Source organism: Diceros bicornis, chromosome 24, assembly GCF_020826845.1.
Source record: "Diceros bicornis minor isolate mBicDic1 chromosome 24, mDicBic1.mat.cur, whole genome shotgun sequence".
Lineage (NCBI taxonomy): Eukaryota > Metazoa > Chordata > Mammalia > Perissodactyla > Rhinocerotidae > Diceros > Diceros bicornis.
Genome location: NC_080763.1, coordinates 20,738,604 through 20,761,271, shown reverse-complemented (window position 1 = coordinate 20,761,271; position 22,668 = coordinate 20,738,604). Strand labels below are relative to the sequence as shown.

General features: G+C 46.6%; 1 protein-coding gene across 7 annotated transcripts in view; it reads right to left on the bottom strand.

Annotated features, from left to right (window-relative positions):
* RGS6 (regulator of G protein signaling 6) overlaps positions 1-22,668 on the bottom strand; it is a 174,189-nt gene that overhangs the window by 27,989 nt on the left and 123,532 nt on the right. For all 7 annotated transcript variants that reach the window (XM_058567939.1, XM_058567941.1, XM_058567942.1 and 4 more), the window contains 2 exons: positions 19,543-19,668; positions 11,278-11,464 (listed from right to left, as the gene is read on the bottom strand). In XM_058567939.1, the coding sequence (XP_058423922.1) occupies positions 11,278-11,464; positions 19,543-19,668 (313 nt within the window). The remainder of the gene's footprint in view (positions 1-11,277; positions 11,465-19,542; positions 19,669-22,668) is intronic.

Sequence of the window (22,668 nt, the reverse complement as noted above, 5' to 3'; positions counted from 1 at the left end):
TGCATAGTCTCGTCCACCAGAGCAAGAAGGACAATCCAGGGGCAAACAGGAAGGAGCAGCAGCCAGTAGTGGTCACTCTCCAGGGGGTCGATGTGGGTCAGAGGAGCAGTGTGGGCACCACTCTCATCCTCCCCACGTCACATGGCCCACTCCAAAGCCAGAACCAACGTGGGGACGATGTGGGAGAAAGCAGGGAGTGGGAACATGACCTGTTGAGGCGGCTCACAAAAGGAGGTCTCACTCTGTCAATCTCGTTGCTAGCCCTTAGCCATCATCAGGACAAGCTCAGATTACCCTGGAAGGGAACAGCCACCAAAGCAAGAATAGCAGATGCAAGAAGGCACAGGTCTGAGAAAAACAGAACCCGAGACCCTCTGCAGACCTCCTGTGCGCTCTGCAGGGCCTGTGACTTCAGGCTCCTCTAGCCTGGGCCTCCTTTTCCCACAGCCTTCAGATCCGTGACTCTCCTCTGTCCGCCTCTCCTCCCCCAAGAAAAGAAATGGAGCCTTTGATGTACCCAGTTATGGAACTCTGTTCCTTCCTCCTTGCCAGCTTTGTCTAAGAAACACAAAGACAGTAAACAGAGGGCGGGTAAACAGAGTGCTGAGTTTTTTCTGGGAATGAGAATTAAGATAGGACTCAGGGTCTTTGGCCAGTTCCCAAATGCAGTGAGTTTATCACTGCCAGGGACAGCAAGTGTACAAAGCTCTTGGCAGTGACCTCTACTGATTTATGAGGGGTTCTGGTTTGCTTCCCCTGCTCTGCAAACAACCAGTCTTAAGGGGAATGTATATCCAGAATCTGCAAAGAGCAAGAGAGCCACTGGCAAAACCAGTGAGCCCCAGCTGAGAGAATTCCTGAGGGGCTAGAGAAAAAGAAGGTTACTCTTCTTTTCTCTACTTTGCTTTTTCTTGTCTTATCTTCGTTCCTTCCTCCATTCCTCCCGCCTCCTTCCTCCTTCCTTCTTCTCTGTCCCTTACTCCTCTTTTTTTCTTTCCTTCCTTCCTTCCCCTCTTCCTTCCTTCTCTCTCTCCCTCCTATTCCTTCTCCTCCTCCCTCCGCCTTCTTCTTTCTCCCTCCTTTTTTCCCCCCTCTCTCTCCCTTTCTCTCTCTTTTTCTAAAAAAGAGACAATCGAGTCGACTATGAACAAGCAGAACTGCCGGGGTCCACATCTGCCTTCCTGACACGTGGGGAGCCACCTCCTCCAGGGAGGGTGAGAATGGAACGTTCTCCATAGGTTAAGAAACTGCTGCTCTAGGGCCTACAACATACGGAACGTCTTAACCACGAATTTCAGCGGGGGGGAGGGAATCACACCCCTGCAGCAGTTGACAGTTATAAGGCAAGGATGTCACCCTGAGGAGACAGTCCACCCTCATTCCCTTCTTGGGCCTGGCCCTGGGATGAGGATCTCTGCTTGCCTGGGATACCAAGGCAGAAGCAAAAACAACTGGAATAAGTAGGGTCCGAGACACACGTGGGAGCTGAAGGGAGCGACCGGTGCAAGCTGTCTCAAAACCACAACTACTACAAATCAATGTTTTGCTGTGATCATCCCCATTTGGAAATCTTTATTTTTAGACAAAACACAGTGACCCTCACATGCGTGGGGGAAGGTAATCGACAAATGACTGGGGCCTTGGGCCCAAGCATGCTGGAGCAGCTGAACTACTTAAGAACACCCTTATGTCCTCCTCTTTGCTGTGGGTTCCTACAACAGCTAGGATCTCATTTCCCAGCTTTAGAACATTCTGCTGGAGTGGGAAACCACTTGGCTGGAGCACTGCACAGCTGCCAAGAGCCCTTCTTGTGATTTTCAAGTCTCTTATTTTTCTCTTTGCAGATGTATGTGCCTCATCTCTGCCCTCCAGACCCAAGCTTCCTGGAACAACATCCAGACTTTGGGAACTGTTGGGTCCTGTGTAGTCCTGTGGAGGAAGATGAGGCTGTGGGCAGATGTGACATTGCTGTGTGGTTGGTGGGAGGGGATTGGGCTGGGAGCCAAGGCTTGGATTCAGGTCCTGAGTCTGCCCCTTCCCAGCTCCATCGATCACACAGTCCAACCAGGGAATACAAGGAAAAGCATTACGAACACTACATACTTGGAAAGTAATGATGATAACCGGCCTTCACGTTGTGACTGTCCTTGACGGGGGTGATGTGGGGATGAGACCAAACACTGGAAGCTTCCTGGGGGAGGAGGAAAGGTGGAGCAGAGCCCAGCTGTGCTATTGTAGTTGCTGTTCTTGTTTGCTTTCAATCAGTGCTTAGGTTTTAAACAACTCCATTTTACAGACGAGGATATGGAAACTCTAAAAGGTTAAGTGACTTGCCCAAGGCCAGAGCCAAGATTTGAACCCAGAGCTGTGTGAACCCAAAGCTCATGCTCTTCCTCTGCAACATGCTGCTTTTCACTCTCCTTGATTTGGGGTTTCGAGGGGAGTCAGTGTCGTGTGGCTGAGACAAATAAAGTCCTCAATGTGTGCTCAGCAGAAATGTTAGGGGCTTCCTCTCAGGTCCTAATCTGAGTCATCCCGGTAGCAGATGCAGCCACTGCTCATCACTCCCTTTCAGGTACCATTCACTACCACCATCATCAGTGATGGTAACGGCCAGGTCACCCAGGGTGACAGGCTCAGGTTTCTCACCTCACAGGCCATGTACAACTTGCCTTCCCTGCCTGAAGGTAGGTCCCAATCTGGCAGAGCTCTGAGGGCTGACGGGAGCCCTTGGGAAGTCATAAGCAGCAAGTCTGTATCAAAGAAACTGACAGAAGATCCCTGAGTCTCACCTTTCAAGACTCTTGAATATGTTAAACCAAAGGTCTTCAGACCTTAGGCATGGTTAGCTGAAGCCTAGGAAATATTAACATTTTGTTCAACATGAGTCCTGCAGGAGGACAGAGGACAGAACTGCACAGTGGTAAGGACCTTACATGGATCCTAAATCACTATCCACTTACTAAACATAGAAGAGGCCACAGAAAAGACACTACAGCAATATGGACACCCACTTAAGTGAAAGATGGTTTCTTGTTGTCCTCATGGATGCAGCTTTGGATGACCATCTTAGGATCACATGGATCTTAACTGAGAAGTTCCCATTTGGATTTCTTTGTCCTCCTAAGCAGGCCGTGGGGGCCCCTTGTTTCCATGTAATGTAGCATTCAAGTCATACGAGAGCATAAGAGCAAATTATCATTTGCCTTTGCCCTGTAAAGCATCTGTATAAACATGTTTAATTTAACTGGCCAAAGGGCACAGTATTTTGCTGTGGTTCAATCCCTATTCTCAGATAAGAGGAGCTTCAAAGACAGCTTTACATATTGCCTTTTATCTACCCATATACCATGGGTATTAATTTAGAAAAATGTTTTCCTTTTCCTCTTCAAGGTCATGGGGTTTGGTGCAAGAAATCTACGCTCTGAAGCATCAACAAAGAAATTTTGGAATGTAGTTCTCTGACGCCTTCTCTCCAGGAACTACTAGTCTGTGTGGTAATAAACAGAACCAGATCACAAACAACTGATTTGTTCCTTTTGAAATGCATCCCTCCCTCTGCTGTACCTCTCCCTAAAATAAAACCACCCACGGAATAAAATGAGTAACTCATGGAGCAAGCAGTGCCGTGGCCTTCTGTATTAAAGTATGTCTGGCATGGGGAGTCTACCAGGAAATGCCCTCCGATGAGGATTAATATCAGGAAACGTGGAGCAGTCTGGTGACACCAGCATACAATGCCACCACCTCCACCACTGGAGCAAAGATTAACAGCCTTCACCAGGCTGGGAAGACTTTTAGTTCTGAGTGGTCTGGAGCAAACAAATGCGTACTCCACTGGGCTCTGGCTTTTAAACAAAGCAAACGATAGAAGCCTTGCATTCCTTAATCAAGTTGCTTTTCAACATCTAAGTTTAGGTAATAATAGAAACTTTTGATTAGAGGCTTCCTGTCTGCTCAAGGTGGGTGTAGACTTGATGGTGTATTTCTCTTGTTTCACCCCGACCTCATTTTGGCCTTGAGGTTGCTCTTTGATCCTTCTATGCGTGGATGATGGCCAAGTAGAGTTTTGGTAACTTAGATGGAGGTCTGCTTAAGCAAGGGACCCTCCTTTGTATCTGTATATTCCCAGAGCCTAGAACATCTGGCCCTTGGTGGGTATTCCAAGTTTTGCTGAACTGGCATATTGCAGAAATTTAATTTAACTAGTATTTACTGATCATTTACTATATGTGCTCCCCAAGGTTGTTTGGCAAGATTTTTCAAAGTGGGAAGCCATGGGACACATTGCCTGAATATGTTTTTTTTATGATAGGTACAGCTGAGAGTGTTATAATTCTGGACTGAGTTGTCTAGGAAATTTTTTTAAGCCTCGACCGTGTGCAGAGCATTCCTTTAGTGTCATAGGGACTTATAAAAGGTAAAGAAGACCAAATGCCTGCTCCCATCAACGAACACAGCAGACACTGCAGATACAGGGCAGGGTGGGACGTGTCAGCAGCTTCTGCAGGTCAGGAAAGCAGTGGGGCTTGGACAGCTAGGAAGCCTATATGGGAACCTGCAGGGATCAAGGCCAACAGGCTGGGTTGGTCTGCCTGATTCAGCTGTCAATCCATTTGATGGACAGATTTCCAATCCAATCCGATCTCAATGAAGTGTGTTCTTAGGCTTGTTTTGTTTAGTTTATAAAGAATGCTGTGCTCTTAGACAAGCTCTGCCTGATGGCAAAAAGCCATCCAGGTCTCCTCCTATTTCCTTTGCAATTTCCCTCCCCATAGAACTTCATAGCCCACAGGGTCAAGGTCTCTCAACTCAAATGGGGGAATGAATGTTCATGAAATGCATGGATGGGGAGATGGACAAATGATTGAATGGACCCAGTGACACAGTCCTTGGAACATCCTTGGATACTCTGAGACTTTTAAAATTGAAGCCAGACAGCCACTGCACCAGCCAGCCGACTCCCATCACACTCCTGCAGCCTGTGGAGGCTCTGGAAAGAGGCAAGGAAGACTTAGGTCCTCAATACCTCCTGTGGGTTCATTCTCTCCTCCAAAAACTGCCAGCAAAGCCTTAGACTATATGCCCCAAGATTCAGATATCTCTTGGCTCCAGCTGACTGCCCATCACCATCTGACTCGCCCTCTTCTGGCTCAAAGCCTTCAATGCTTTCCTACTGTCTTCAGGGTGAGAAAGTTCAAATTCCTTAGGATGACACTCAAGGCCCCTCAAATTTGACCCCTGCACACTTTTTCTACCTTTCCTCCTAAGAACTCCTTCTAAGAGCGGACATCTTCTTGAGAGAGTTCTTTTTTGATCTAGCTTGGAATTATGAGACCTCAGGGAATACTAAAGCCATTCATTTTTGTGAGTTGACACGTACAAATATATAGCACTTTTTATTTATTTAAAGAATTTTCAGGGCTATTAGCCCATTTGATTTTTCAAAAGTCTTTAGGAGGCTGTAAGACATTCATCCCCATTTTACAGATAAGGAAACGAAGGCAGAGTGGGTCAAGGTCCTTGCCAGAAATGACATAGCAAGTGGGTGGTAATGCAGGTCCTCTGATGCCCCACGCTTGGGAACAGAGAATTTGAGCCCCAGCATAAAGAATTGAGTCCTTTAAAAAAAAAAATCATGGCCCATTTTTCTTTTTTTCTTCACTCACAATGCTAAATCTATGAAATTGGAACAACATAGCAAACCACTGAGGGCTATGGTCACAGCCCACAGACCTTTATGGAAGATTTGGTCTTGGCCCAAATTTTCAAGAAAGCCAAATGGATCAGCAAAACACAAGTGCAAACGCTGGGCCCATGCTGACAGGGTGGCTTGTGAAATATTTCCACAGGAAGCGAACACAGGCAATTAACTTTGCTTATAACAATGCATGTTGTCAAATAAAAACCAAAATCCTCAGAGGGAGCCTGCACCCCACCCCCAGTCCCCACTTCAAATGAGTCCATAAATCTGGCTGAGCCTTCACTCCGGCAGTGACCCCCAATACAGGGCACACACTCACACTTCTATCGGCATTCTGATCACTGTGTGGGGCTTCTGAGAACCATTGTGACTGGCTGAGGAAGCCACCAGAACTCCTGATCCCAATGGGGAGGGGAGGTCAAAGGGCTTAGGTGTCACCATTTCCACTTTGCAGATGGGCAAACTGAGACGAGCAGGCTTAAAGGACTTGAATGTACAATCCTAGACAAAGCGTGTGGCAGAAACAGGTTCAGAGCCTGCTCCCAGCTCTGACACTTACTCTAGGCACCAGACTTTCTCCAGGTCTCAGCGTGACAATCAAGCCCTCAGCACTAACAACAGGGACAGTGTGATCTAAGCAGCAAACTCTTGGCCAGCAAGTCAGGAGATCTGAGAGCAGGTCCTGGCTGGTCATGGGCTGCTAAGGATTTTAACCTCCTTTCCCTACCTGGAGACTTCGGAATCACACCTGTGTAGCTGGTGCAGGCAGCAGTGCTGGCCAGGAAGGGGAAGGCGGTGTGAGGATCATGGTACTGGCTGACTTCTCCTTGGTCGGCTCTATAACACAACCGCGGAGCAGAGATGCGCAGAGATTCATGCGTTGCTGTGACCGCACCAGGACGAAGTCTCCTCTGACCTACTCTCCCTTATAAACTGAAGATTAACCTCACCCAACCCTCCACCTTCTATCTTTCTGGATTTCTTGAAGCATTTCAATGATTTTCATGATATATTGTTCAGTACAGGGGTCTCAAACTATAGCCTGTGGCTCAAATCTGGCCCACTAGCTATTTCTTTATATTCTGTGAGCTAAGAATGGTTTTTACATTTTCAAAGTGCTGAAAAAAAAATCAAAAGAAAAATAATATTTCATGAAAAATTATATGAGGGCCGGCTCCGTGGCTTGGCGGTTGGGTGCACGTGCTCTGGTGCTGGCGGCCCGGGTTCGGGTCCGGGCGCGCCCCGAGGCACTGCTTCTCCGTCCAGCCCGGGGCCGAGTCCCGCGTACAGCAGCTGGAAGGATGTGAACCTATGACGTACAACTATCTACTGGGGCTTTGGGGGGAAAAAAATGAATAAATAAAATCTTAAAAAAAAAAAAAAATTATATGAAATCGAGCTTTCTGTGTCCATAAATAAAGTTTTTTGGAACACAGCCACGCCCTCTCATTCACGTTGTGCACATTGTTGTGTGGTTACAATGTAGCTGTTTTTAAATAGTAGAATTGAGTAGTAGTGAAATAGACTACATGACCCACAAAGCTGAAAATTTATACTATCTGGCCCTTCACAGTTTTTTTAACCAACTCCTGGTTTAGTGTAAAAGGCAGGCTACAGAATTACCCTATTTGCATAATCACCTTATATACTTAAATTGAGGAAGAAAATACACCCAAAGAGGGGTTATTTCTGGGTGCTAAGTTTACACGCAATTATTTGAATTTTTTCACTGAACACTTTAAAAATAAAAGTATAAAAAAAATTAGTGACATTAGGAAAATAAAATAGCAAATAACTTATCCTCTTTCACCGTGGCTGGGCATTGTTAGTTGTTGACATGCTTCTTTCCACCCCTATGCATAGGTATCTCTGTTCTACAGAAGAGGGAAGGAAGACTCAGGGAGTTTAAGTAACTTGCCCAAGGTCACACTGCTAGTTAGAAGCACTTTGTATATTTATGAGGAAAACACACTTAAAGAAACAAAAGGGAACAGGCTGAAAGCAGAAATTGGTTTAGAAGAGTGTTTCATTTGAATTCATAGGAGACCAATCTTAACAGATAATGAGGAACTTAGAGATGCTTAGGGAATCCTCATGTCTAGTCTACCTCAAGAATGAGATATAATATATTTGGAAGTATCTGAAAAATGGCAGAGCACTATACTAATGAAGGCTGTGTGTTCAGAAACTTGTTAAGGCACAATCTGCAAACTTCCCAAGATTTCCCAGCAAAGCTTTCTTGAATTGGAAACAACATAAATGTCAAGAAGAGAGGACTGGTTGACTAAGTTATGGTGCTTCCACACAATGGAATACTATGCAATGATTAAAGAACCAGACAATAATCAGATTGTTGCTGCCAATGTTGGCATTGTGATTTAGAGACTGCTCTGTGGTAATGCAGGATAAAGCCAATGAGTAATTACATGAAGTACTAATGTTATCATCCATGGCATCCTTGAGAACCAGGATTCTTAGCATAGAGAAAGGAGGCACAGAAATAAGAAAGAAGAGGTTAAATAAAATTCCCTGTAGTCTTCAATTTGAATAGAAAGTATCAGTATGAACTCATGATGTATCTTTATCACAAAAAATAACCTAGGAAATAGCCTAGCTCTGTCCACCAAAAAGGCTTAGAAACGATGACCAATCCAGGAACAATGAGCACCCCTAAATGTCCAAATTATGGTGTCTAGAAACCATTTCCCACTAAGAGGAACCAGGGATCCTTGGAGAAACGGCTGACTCCAGACCTGGGGCAGGGCCTGGAACATCTTAGCTTCCTTGCTATTTGAATAATATCAAAGACTACTAGGGTCATATCAGAAGGAGCCAACTGGCCAGAGATGGCACAATCCAAGCATCAATAAAAACAACAAACAAAATGGCTTAAAACACATCAAATATGTTTAAACTCATGAGTTTTCAAAGATACAAAAAACACAACAAAAAAATCCTAATTGGTCATCATTGGAAGATGACAGTAAACCACTCATTATTTTGAAAACTGGCAAATAAAGAGAAGGAATCAAACATTTATCCAACCTGTCCTATAAGAACTATATTACTAGATAATCAAATAGATGTATTCGATTATTTGTGTTTCAGCTAATAAATGAAGAAAGAATGACAGGATTAGAACATCATCATTTTATATCCCCTAACTAACTAATGGATATTAGCAGTGAACATCAAAGGATGCTAAAACCACAAAAAGAGAGACAACTAGACGTTATGTGCTTTCTGACAAGTAAGCACAACACAATCTATGAAGTAGTTTCGCCCAGAAAAGTCAAATGTAAATCTGATTAAATATCTAAATCAAACTACCAATGTATAGGAATCCAGATGGTAGAAGAACAGGTTAAATAGCACCACAGAGCTGCAACCAGAAAAATCCAGAGTTTGGGGATCTCTACAGGACAAAGAATCCAATTGCTTCATCAAATAAATTGCAAGGGGGCAGGGAGGGGAGCAGGGGGACATAAACAGAACCTGTAGATTAAAAGGCACTTAAAAGACAGGTCAATCTACTGCAATGTGTGGGCCTTATTGGATTTTCATTTTAAATAAAGGTTAAAAAAGGCAGTGATGGAACTACTATAAATTTGAACACTAGCCTGACATTTGGTGATATTAAGAGATTACTGCTAATTTGTTAAGGTGTGATAATGGTATTATGGTAATGTTGCATACCTAAGTATTTACAGATGAAATAATGTCTTGGATTTGCTTTAAAATAACCCAGCGGTAGGTGCAAAAGGAGGTGGGGACACAGATAATGTGAGATCAGTCTTGTATTGATGATTGCTGGGGCTAGATGAGGGTCTGTTAAAGGTTTGTTGTTCTGCTCTTTTCACTTTCCCACGTGTTTACAAGTTTCCATAATAGAGCATTAAAATAAATCCTTCCTGATGTCATGCTCGGAGTGATAATATGGGGTGGGAGCATCATGGTTCTGATCAGTATCCCTTTTCTTATGTTTCACAAATACGTGGATGGAGAGTTGAGCCGTGTGCTCCAGATCACTCCTCTAGGGAGTTTCTCCATCACCCGTGGAGCTTCTCCATCACTCTCCTCACCAGGATATGTCAATATGTGCTTGGGAGCATATACACACACACATACAAAAATCTATCAGAAAAAAAAGATTTCCTATGACTTAAATATTTTGCTTTGAAGCTGCAAAGTCTGTGTGGGACTCACTATCTCATAAAGCAAAGACACTGAACTCTATAGAACCAAATCTGCCTGGCATAGGCATTCAGTGGAGCTCACGACCAGGGGGAAAGAAAAGATAGTTATATTGTTGAGGTTGGTAAGTGTTTCCATCCTGAAGTTCTGAGCAAACGACAAGGCAAATCCGGATGAGGAGGGACAGTGGTTATGTTCTCATGCCATTATTTACATCAGTGCCTCTGAGAGTCCTAAATTAGATAAAAATGTCCATGGGAGGGGCCGGCCTGGTGGTGTAGCGGTTAAGTTCACGCGTTCTGCTTCAGTGGCCAGGGGTTCGATGGTTCGGATCCTGGGCGCGGACCTACTCACCACTCATCAAGCCATGCTGAGGCGGTGTCCCACATAGAAGAACTAGAAGGACCTACAACTAGGATATACAACTATGTACTGGGGCTTTGGGGAGAAAAAAAGAAAAAAGGAATATTGGCAATTAGCTCAGGGCCAGTCTTCCTCAAAAAAAAAAAAATAAAAGTCTGTGGGAGGGCACACCATGCAAATTCTCTCCTGGGGACCCCTCAGGTGAGAGAAATGAAGAGGGTCAAGGAGACAAGAGCAAAACCTTCAGCCCTGTTACCGGGTGCAGGATGCGGGAGGAAATGAAAGTTAGGGCCAGGAAGGAAGAAATTGATCTGATGCTTATGTTTAGAAATGGCCCCTCCCAGCCCTCATGCTGTTGGGGGTGGTTACTGTGGCTTCTGTTTCTTTCACCGACCTCACCAGCATCTGTGCCCTGCAGGGTTAGAAGTCTCTCATCCGGGCTCCTGAAACCCCAGAGCTCACCCCTTGAGGCGCTTCTCCTGTTGGTGAATTGCATGTTTCCTTGTCTTTCTCCTCTACTAGCCTATAACCTCCTCGAGGGCAGGGGCTTCCGTCTGCTCTTTGTGGCATCTCATCAAATAGTACAGGCCTGGAATACGAGATGCTCCACACTGTCACCGTGTAGCTGGAAATCACCATGGAAGCAGTGTAAGGTAGTGGTTATGACTGCGGGCTTAACCAGGGCCCTGCCAACTCACTAGACCCACTTTGCTGACATTGTATTGTGGTTTCCAGATTCTACTACTGACTTATTCCAGGACTTCAGATTTTGTAAAACACTTTTGAGATGTTCCCTGAAAAGATAACACATATAACTATAAATTTCTGTTTCTATGTAATAAAGTTAACTAATCTAGAAAAACAACCCTCCTGGAATTTCATTGTGCATCTACCTGGAATGGTTTCCACTGATGGCCTTATAAATAATAAAACATGAAATTCTAACCACACACAATGCCTTGGACTCGTGTTAAAGGGAGTGGACAAATGAACGCCTTGTGAGTGGATGAGCAAACCTGAGCATCTTCGAATGTGTATCTCCCTCCATCTTTGACATTCTGACTGGTTATCTCATAGCTGTGAGAATCCAGGTTGATTGCACTTGGGGCTCCTGGAGCCAGAAACTCTTGCCAGATTTCTTCCACCCTCTTGGCCACATCCTGTAGGGGTTGCTTCTTGAGATCTTGGACAGCCAACCAGAACCTGAAGTGGAAGCATAAAGACAGTCAGTTCCAGAGGGCCCAGTCAGTGTCTGGATTGGTTCCAGAACTGATGTCCCATGGAACTTGTTCTGCTGCATCCCCCAGCCTTCCCGCCGCCACTTCACGGGTCACAAAGGCCATATGGACTGCTGAAAATACAAAAGGTGCTCCACTATTGTGGAGAACTGTAAAGAAGTGCACATTGGACGATCATTGTGCTCTGGGTACCAAAAAAGAAATTTCTCTCCCTCTACGTCAAGGTTTTTCAACCTCGGGACTATCCATTTGGGGCTGGATAATTCTCCGTTGTGGGGGCTGCCCTGTGCATTGAAGGGTGCTCAGCAGCAACCTTGGCTTCTACCCACCAGATGCCAGTGGCACTCTCTCCTCAATGTGTGACAACCAAAAATGTTTCTGGTCATTCCCAAATGTCCCTGGGAGGTAACATCACCCCCGGATGAGAACCACTGCTCTATGTAGATGCCACGACACAGACAATGCGAGTCCCTTTGTTGTATCTGGTTGGGACCAGTTGGAGGCATCAAAATGAAGGAAAGATCAGAGAAGCTGATAGAATCTCGGAATTGTAATGAATACCTGGGCTGGAAGGACCCAGCTACTCATGTTATAATTGGAGAAACTGAGCTGATTTACAACATCGGTGTCCAGCATTGTAACTGGCATACAGTAGGCACTAGACAAATGTCTGTTGGATTGAAGATGGGCTCATCTGGAACAAAGCTGAAAGGACACACATAGGAAACCTCTTTGTCAGAAGATTCTCCAGGGAGTGCTGGAGAGAAAAACCTCCCGCTCACTTCCGTACTTGCGTCTCATGAATCCCTGAGCATTGGCACAGCAGGGGCCGTTGAGAGCTGGGCGTGAGCTCTTTTCTGCTGAGAGCAGCAGCAACCAGAGGCAAAGCTGGGTCAACAGCTCCCCAGGTCATGAGGATGGTTCCCAGAGCAGCCCCGAGGAGGGCTTTCAGCAGGACCCAGGTCTGGATGGCACACTTTGTGCCCTGTGAACAAGACAGGCCAGTTTCTCCACCAATAAGACACGAGGACAGGCCCCTGGCTACATGGTTCCCACAGCCATGGGAATCACACATACTGAAGTCAACAAAAGGCCAAAGACCAGAGAAGCTGAACCACGACATGGTGGAAAGTGCATTCAATCGGTCACCGAATTTCACCCAAAGTAAGATGTACTTTTTTTTTTTTTTTTTAAGGTTAAGCATGTTTTTCTGTTGCTGTTCAGAGAAGTCTTTGGAGCCAAGTGCACGGCCCAAAGGCACCACTCAGTGGCCAACTGAGGTATTGCAGCTCCTTTTCCACAAGGAGGGAAGACTGGGGCGAGTGCGCGAGTGTGCGTGTGTGTGTGTGTGTGTGTGTGTGTGCGTGCATGCGCGCAGTGGGCTCCAACTTGTCCCAGATTTCCCGTTTGGCATTCTAATGATCTCCTTAAGGAAAATTCTCATGGTTCTCCAATTGGTCCTGAAGAGTGGGAGGTGGGGAAGGAGACTAGATGACTTCACCAATCGGAAGATCAGGAAGCAGTCTGTCCTCATCCAGCTATGCCTCTGTGTCAGAATTGTTGTACCTTTCTGGGCATCTCTCTCCTCATCTGTAAAATGGGTACAAGGTGGGTGGGGGGATATGTGACACGGGTCTAAGAACTTCCCATGCAGGTGTAACCGAAATGCTTTCATGTCCCATGGGTGGGAGCTGTGGAGGGGTCAGCGTGCGGTCACAGGTTCAATACCTGTCTGGTGTGACCCCTCGACTTTCATCTCCTTCTCCTCGGGGCGTCTGGGCGGAAGCTGCCTGGGGCTCCTGCCACTGCCATCTGACGTCACCGGCCCTTCATCACCAGCCCTCCTGCTTTCTGCCGCAGGTCTTTGGTGCTCATGTCCTCTGACTACCCGGCCAGGGGACAACAGAAATGGTTCTTTAACCAGAGTAGGGGGGTGGGGTTTAACAGGAGCTGTTAACCTGCTCAGTTGTTCAGGGGCCCCTTGAAACTCAGCTGGGGAGTGGGTCTCCTCCGTCCCCCAGGCCCATTCCCTAGGTTCCTTAGGTCTCTCTGTCCCACCCTTGAGGTCTCCATGAAATAAAGAAGGTGGCCGAACGCATAAGGATGAAAATGGTCATCTGGTGATGACAGTACCTATAAGGCTTTCTTCGCCTGGAAGACAGTGTTGGACAGGCAGGTGAAATTTAGAAAACTCAGCTGTGAAGAAAGAAGCTGGTGTTGGTTTTTCAAAGGACTAGAAGGAGTGCTAATGGGTAACTCAACAAAGACTAACTCTGTGAGGCCTCTGAGCCATGTGCTGGGGCAGATGGGAGAACAGCCCCCTCGCAGGAAGTTGCCTCTGGGCTGAGCCCCTGGGCTGGAAGCATCTTCTCTGGGCCAGAGACTTTCCCAATCCTACTGGACCCTGCAATTGCTCACACAGAGGGATGACACCCGGGCAATTTTCTGCCCCCTCAATCAATGCCGTGTGGGGTGTCCACTTCTGTCATCCTCTGTCCCTTGCCCCAGGCTGCTCTGAGGAGGAGCCATCGAGCCCCTCTGGGAAGGCCCCTGAGGCCCCAGCAGCTTCTGAGCTCTGCAGGCTCCCTGTAGTTCCTGAGGCCTCGGGGTCGCTTTTGCAGAATGATTTGGGCGCTACATTAATGCACATCACTCAGCTGGGTATAGGGAATGTCTGGAGCTGACGGACATGGAAACTTCAGAATCAAATTTAGTAAACTTTTATATAAAAAATTAAAAGCTTCCCTTTGTCAGATAAAAATAAGAATAAAAAAAGTACAAGAAGAAACAATGGGCATGCTTGAGGAGGAGGAGGGGGAGGAGGGGGAGGAGGGGGAGGAGGGATGACATGCTCCAGATAGTAGTTTTCTCTCCCTGCAAGCATGAGGACCTTCTTGGCCTTCTGTCCACCTTGGAGATGACCTGCTTTATTTCTCTCAGGTGACAGCAAAAATGCTGCACAACAGCATCCTGACATCCCATATGTGTTTACCATCACCAGCTTCGAAGAACCTTTGTGTCAATTTGAAATTCAGAACAGGCTTTGGTCTGTGTTTGCCGTCTGCGAGCCCACAGGCCTGAGCTGGGAGCTCTGAGTCCCGGCCATCTGGCCACACTCTCCCCAAGAGAGCCACAAAAGCTCCCTCTGCACATATACAGCTGACGGGAGGCCCCTGGAGGCCTACGCAGCTTCTGCTCTTATCAAAAGCCTGCAGGTACTGCTCCTCCTCGAGGACCCCAGCACGGAGGAAGACGCCAGCCGAGGCGTCTCTCCACCCATCCTGCACTAAGCCCCTGTGGCTTGCAGCAGCAAGGCTGTCATGACTGGCAGGCCACAAAGACGCACTGGTATCAGGGAGGCCACCTGTTCTGCCTCTCCCGAGTCATCAGAGGAGGAGGCAGCCCGTGTGCTGGCACTTGATGTGTGTCAACGGCTCAGGAATGCAGGTCGGAAGCTGGCCTTCGTGGGGAGGCGGGCGGGGCTCAGACACCACCAGCCTAGCAGCAGTAGACGGGACTGTGGGCAGTCCGGGGCTGTCCCAGGGGTCTTCTCTTCCTCAGGACCAGGATGCGGACTGTGAATGGGCTTTTCTCCTTAAAGCTGGCTAGAACAAGGGAAACCACGCAGCCGTTGGTCATTCTCCATCCTGCCAGGAGGTCTGGACAGCCCCTCAGTTCCTAGCTTACATATCTTTTCCTAAACGACGATTTTCACGGGTTAGAAAAATCCAGCTTGTAGTTCACTTCCAGAGACAAGCAAACTCCAAGCAGAAGGAAGGGTTTCTGTGCCCTCTGCTGGTCAACAGAGACTTAGGAACACGGGATTCAACGTGACTTTGTCTCTGGCTGGGCTGAAATCCTCCGGTGCCTACATTAGCAACTACTACCAGCACCGCAGCTGAGCTATGTTCACTGGGCAGTGGCTGAAATGCTGCGGATCGTCACGGCATTTGTGAGCCACCTCTGTTGAGATTAATCATGTGTTTGGTTAGTGGTGAATCCCACCAGGCCTGGACAACCTTCGAGGTCTTCCTAGGACTTGGGGCAACTGTCGGAGAGGGGAGCTCTCCAGGCAACCCTGGCAACTCCCAGGTGCTCTCTTTAATTGTTGCTCCCTTCAGCTGACACTGTGTGGAACTAGGATAATCAATCTGCAGGTTAGAAGAACAACCATGTTCTCTCAGGAGACGTTACAGCTCATAAAAAATGTACGGGGGACGCTCTTTGCTGAGGGTTTTCATTTTTAACTCATGCCCTGCCGTGCGGCAACAGTGTCAAGACAGGGAGGATAAAGATTTGTGCAGGGGAGATGGAGAGGAGGCACAGGTGGCAAGGGGCTCCTGTCACCATTCTGGGAAGACACACAGAGAAGGGAGGATGATGAGACCAGAGAACTCACTGGAACTCCCTGCTTTGGAACTGGGAGGTCCCTACCCTGTGCACCAGAGGCCACATGCATTCCAAAGGCCCCGAGCCAAGTCCTGTCTCGGGGGCCCACCCAGTCCCAATGGAGCCCTGGGCTCAGCTCAGGGTGCCACAGAGAGCATATAGTCACACGCTGTGCTGTCTGCAGCAAAATGCGCTGGCCATGCCCCCTCTAGGCCCTGGAGGTGATGACCCTCCCACATCTCACAGGCTCACCTAAAAGAAAAATGATCAAAGGGGACTTCAACCTACATTGTATTATCACAGACATTTTTCCTTAAAGGATCCAGGCTGACGCTTTGCTGTTGTGAGAGCAATACCTATTCTTTTCGGGGCTCCTCTGCTCTGCATTCTGAAGCTCTGGTATAAGTTCAACCACTTGGCTACTTAATTGGCAAAATTTTTCTATGTGCTGTGCAAAAATGTTACGATCTTAGTACCCTTTTCACTGGAGAGATGCAAGGGCACACAGGAAGACAGAAGCGGAGAGGCCTTCGCAATGAATCCAGTCGAGTTCTGGTCAGTCTCTCTCTTTTCCTCCCATGCTCCAAAGCCAGTTGCCTGGGCTCTTGACCAATCCTGGGGAGAAGGGATGACCCCAGCACAGCCAACACAACAGGTCGGGAGGATCCTCAAGTTGCGCCACGTTGCACAGCTCCAGGGGGCGCCATGCCCACGGACCACAGTGGAGGTGCATCCGCAGGGCCGCACGTGGCCGCCCTGCACAAGGGTAAAACGTGCTCAGCTCTGGGACCCTGGAACCTGGGTCATGGTAGGTGCTAAACCAACATCTGTGGCCAAACGAATGAATACAAAGGGAAGGGGGAGAAACAACCTGGTTATGGGTAACTAGAGTCCTAAAGTTGTGTGATTTAAAACCGAGCTTCCCCTCACACATCCAATTATGCTGACTATCACGAAAGTGCAATTTGGGCCTCCAGAGAGGAGTTTAGAAGCTCTTGGGCTATACCTTTTATCTCCAGCCATGCTATTTTCTTTATCCTCTCTCCTGTCATGGATCAGAGGGGACCCTCTTTAAGTCTGGATTTATGCATTCACGCTGGGGGTGTCGATTAGTCACCGGCACACTCACACACACTCCTTCACCCCAGATTGAATGTGGCCCTCCTGGCACTGGAGGAAGGAGCTGGCAGAGGCACAAGAGGTAATGGCAGGATGAGGGGCTGAACACCTGCCAGGGACACACACCTCCGTGCACTCCCAGCCTTAAATGTAATGCATATTTCTTGAAACCAGTCTGAACTGATATAGGGCTCTGGTGACACTCAGACTGGGCACGGTGGTGCCCAGCCAGCAGATGCTCCTGTCCCTGGGCCCCTCGCTATGACCAGGACCCTATGGTCATTCCTTAAAGTCTCCATAACAATGTAGGTGGCAGAGGGTCATAAGGCCACTCATGGGCTAAGAAATATCAGGTAAAGGGGGCTCCATACCACTCCATCTTAGGGACCGAGAGGGGACAGAGATGAGACGGACTCCCAGGGATGGTTGATGGGAATGAAGCCAGGGTGACACTTTAGGCTGAACTGGCTGTACAGAAAGGCTGCCTGGGCACAACATGCTGGCCACAGAGGGGTTTGCTTTCCAAGCAGAACCCACCTCCAGGCACAGCCTGGGAGGCTGGTCTGAGCACCACTCTGATGAAGAGCTTTAGAAATCAAGGCTTATGTTACAAATACTTGACTAGGAATTGAAGTGAAGCTCTGAGCTGTGTTTAGAATAATGCCTCAGCGTAAAGAAAGAACTCTGGTGTCATAACCTGAAATCAGATACTCAACCTTATCTGGTTTAAAATAGGCATATGGCTGCCTGGACAGGCATCGATACACACAGTTATTTGGCATCTACAGTCCTCCCAGGACTTTATGGTGTGGGTGAGTCTCACTGGGACATCTTTGCTCATAGGTCTTCCAGCTTAGAATACTCTCCCTCCCTCCTGCTTGTCTGTCAGTCTCTGGTGTATTCTTCAAAGTCCAGCTTATCATTTGCCTACTCTGGCTTACATTCATCTCTCCCTTTTTAAAACACTTCCAAAACAGTTCTTAGAGTTTACACTCATTTATATTCATTTAATGACTTAATAGTTTCTTGTGTTTTTTCCTCAAGGACCTACAAGGCTGTTGTAGGCAAAGATCATGTATCTTGACTTTCTTGCGTCCCTCAGCAGACTCTTGAGGGAGCATAGGTGTGTAATAAACATCATGTGATTGATGTATGGGACTGATATCATCTTGAACTCCAAATAAATAACATAAATTTTGCACATTACCACTAGAGTGAACAGTGCTTTCCCCACAGTAAATGCTCTGCCTTTTTAAAGTTAAAAAACATTTAAAAAATTAATAAAACCACTATTTTTGAAAAAAAAAATGCCATTGGAAGATGAGAATTAACCTAGTATATAAAAGAGAAACTGGTGGCCAAGAAAAAACACTGGGATTTCCATCTTACCTCTTGAGAAGTCACCAGTTTGCTAAGACCACGAAGGGGTCTTAGATAAGTCGTGTTTTCCATGGGTCTGTGTTTCTACATCTTTTTTTTTTCTTTTTTTTGAGAGGAGATCAGCCCTGTGCTAACATCTGCCAATCCTCCTCTTTTTTTCTTTTTGCTGAGGAAGACCGGCCCTGGGCTAACATCCATGCCCATCTTCCTCCACTTTATATGGGACGCCGCCACAATGTGGCTTGCCAAGCAGTGCGTCAGTGCGCGCCCGGGATCCGAACCGGTGAACCCCGGGCCACCACAGCGGAGCGCGCGCGCTTAACCACTTACACCACCGGTCCGGCCCCTGTGTTTCTACATCTAATGCAATGAAAGCCTGAGTAAATCACGAGTTCCCACATTTTTCATGACCAAGGACACTTTCTTTTACAATGCACTCCCTTTCCTTCCTCTCACAATGGACCCCATGTTTTGAAAGTTTTATTTTTTCCTTCTACTGTACAGTAGCTATGAACACATTAATACATTTTCTCTCATCTTTATTAGTCATAGACCAGTAGAAACAATCAGATGTTCTCATTAGTATCAGGTGACCAGACTAATTATGCACACATGGAGTTGACAGAATTCCCTCCAAAAGGAAAAGCATGTTTTAATTAGCTTTTATAGTTATGTCTCCAGCTATCGAATGACATTTAGTTTGGCTTTCTGAAATTCTGAAATCAGCCCACTGACCCCTCTTTCTTCTATTTAGCCTGTGAAGTATTCAGGAGCCCAGGCTGGGAAGCTTCGAAAGAGAGGGTCTCCGAGCTGCCTTTCCACTCTGAAGCTGCCTGGTTCCATGGTTTTAGTTAATAGGTGGTGTCATCAAATCCATTTGATGACACCACCTATTAACTAAAGACCACTTACTTATTATTGGAGACATGTTTCCAACGACTTGAACAACGTTATCTGGTGTTGGCAGGTGCTGATACAGTGATAACAAAGCTGTGTATAAAGTTTGTCCTTCTCCATTTCAACCTTAGTGAGGTTAGCTGGAACTTGAATTTGAACCGTAACATTTTATTGAGAAAAGGAGGCAGAAAGAGAGACTGATTATGCAAATATCTTCATTCACACTCTGCACACAGCTCAAACCTTTGAGAGATTTACCTGAGGTTTTCTGAACTGAATTCGGACTCCAGGAACCGTAGAAACTGGTCCCTCCCCACCTGGTCCTTCAATATCTCGTCGAAAGAGAAGCCCCATCTCTTTACCCGTTGCTGGTTGGGCTCTTTGCTTGTAGGGGGAACAAAGGTTTAAAAAATGATCAATACCAACGTCATACGCTCTTCAACAATTTAAATCTATTTCGCTGCCACACACCAAAGAGAAATGTCTCCTGTTGAAGTGACAGATTCTATAAAAACTGCACAAACTCCAAATGTGGACTTTTGTACACCAACACTAGCCAACAGTAAAAAGTCTCTTTAAAGAAGGCATTTGAAAGGGGTAACGCTTAAGTGAGGGCCACCAGGACGCCCACCAAGTGCCTGCTGCCTACAGGAAATACAACCACCTCCTTGATTTAGCTTCCCTGGGCCATTCCCATCAGTTATAGGCCCAACTCTTGAGTCCATCATTTTTTCACTTTTTTTTAAGTCACTGAGATTCCTCGTGACTCCAACCTTTCATTAAAGACATTGTCCCTATCTCCCACCACTTCTTCAATCCACAGGGAAGAATCAGAGTCCTATTGGGATCCAAGTGACACACAACTGGTCCGAAATGAATCAAGGTCAGCCCCAGTGGCCTAGTGGTTAAGTTTCGTGCATTCTGCTTCAGCGGCCCGGGTTTGGTTCCCGGGCGCAGACCTACACCACTTGTCGGCCATGCTGTGGTGGCAGCTCACATACAAGATAGAGGAAGACTGGCCACAGATGTTAGCTCAGGGCAAATCTTCCTCAGCAAAAAAGAGGAAGATTGGCAACAGATGTTAGCTCAGGGCCAATCTTCCTCAGGAAAAAAAAAAAAGAATCAACTCATCCAGGATAAACCTAAACAACTATTCACTTGTTTAGAAGCAGAATGTTGCATTCATTTTTTGATTTAACAACCACCTGCACAGTGTTTATGATGTTCTAGGCATCGTTCCAAGTTAACTCACTGAGTCCTCACAACTACTTTGCGAAAAATGTACTAGTATTGTCCCCATTTTGCAGATAGGGAAGCTGAGGCCTAATGATATCTGCCCAAGGACACACTAGGAAGTGATGGAGTCAAGACTCAAGTCCAGACTTGACTTGCACCCCTTCACTCTGTTGCCTCCCATCTGTGTACTCTCCTCAGATCAAAGGAGGGGGTTGGTCTTATTTTTTTGGTGTTGGAAGCATGAGATATTTCCTTGAGCTTCAGTCTTTCCATTTGCAGTTCACTTGCTGTATTTATTCCCCAAACCCTTCAAGCAGCAACAGAGTTCTAGTTCACAAGCCATGTGTTGTAATCTCCCACTCAAGAAGTGGTCTAGGCCCAGTGGTGGGATCTCAGGCCCCATCTCAGACGTGTAGAATCAAAACCCACAGCTTAACAAGATCTCCAGGAGATTTAACTGTACATTAAACTTTGAGAAGCATTAGTCTAGCAATACTTACTTGCCCTCTTTTTAAAAATAGGTACATACTTTTTATTATCTCTAACAGACATTAGGTGAATAAAATCGTGTTTCCTCTTATTATGGAGTTGACATATTCTCAATATTTATCTTAGAAAATTACACTTAGTAAAAAGGGGAAGAGAGCATATGTGTTGAAAGGTTTGGAAAAACCAATAGCTCTAGACCAGTGCTGCCCAAGAGAACTTTCTGCAGTGATGGAAGTATTCTATATCTGTGTTCTCCAATATGGTAGCCACTAGCCTCTTGTGGCTATTAAGCACTTGGAAGGTCGTACTGAGGAACTGAATTTTAAATTTTATTTAATTTTAAATAATTAAAGTTTAAATTTAAGAGGCCACATGTGATTAGTGGCTACTACACTGGAAAGCATAGCTCTGGACTTTAGTGATTCAAACCCAACCCTTCTATTTCTGCACCGCTACACGTAATCAGCAGCAGCAGGATCTTCTAATTCTGAGATTATGTGCTTGGGGTTCTGGAAGCTCTTGTGCACAATTGTGCGTTTCCAGGCTGAGCCCAGTAGGGTCAGGGTGGAAGACCAAGCCCATCAGGTCAAACAGGGAGAATTCCATGAACGATTTCTTCCAAAGTTCCAGGTTTGGCCTTTTACAATAAGAAAAGAAGACAGATCCTGGATTGTCTCAAACAGAAGCCACAGAACCAATCAAACTCAATAGCTTTCCAGGGGAAAAAAGTACTATTTACGGAGAAATCCCCCTGGAGTTGAGGAGCAGCCAAATGTAAGCCCCAGAGAGCTGCAGGTTATCATCTCTTTCTGCCATGATCATGCTGTGACCTGCAATGGGCTCAACCATCTGCTCTTTGCCATCCAAGGTTGCAGGGCTCTGCAGGGATGGTGCTGCATCCTGATCAAAGGCTGTGCCCAGAGAGCCAGGTGTGGAAAGTTGCTCAGTCTTTGTGGTGACTGCATCACGGACGCATACCCACGACCAGTGTTGCCACTTTCTGGTACCAAGTGGTGAGTCCACATTCATCCCACTGGGTTCCTTGGTGATGTCAGGGGTGGGAGAAGGGCCATTTCTGGGGTAGGCCAGACAGCTTGGAGTGTCATATTAGATGCAGAATCAGAGGCCTAGGACAGAGGTTGGGACATCCAGAAAGCGGCAAGGTCAGCCTTCAGCAGAAACAAGGAGGTCCGGAGAGACAGGATACCCTGGGGTAGCAGTTTCATAGGATGGCCATAACAAATTACCAACAATGGGTGACTTAAAATAGCAGAAATTTATTGTCTCCCAGTTCTGGAGGCTAGAAATCTGTAATCAAGGTGTTGGCAGGGCCACGCTCTCTCTAAAGGCTCTAGGGGAGAAACCGTTCCATGCCTCTCTCTTAGCTTCCTATGTTGCCAGCAATACCTGGCATTCCTTGGCTTGCAGCTGCATCACTCCAATCTCTGCCTCCGTCGTCACACGGCCTTCTCCCTGGGTGTCTGTCTACACATGGCATTCACTGTGTGTGTGCCTGTGTCTCTGTTCTCATAAAGATACCAGTCATATTGGATTAGGAGCCCACCTACTCCAGTATGACCTCATCTTAGCTGATTGCATCTGCAACAGCCCTATTTCCAAATAAAATCACATTCTGAGGTTCTGGGAAGGATATGAATT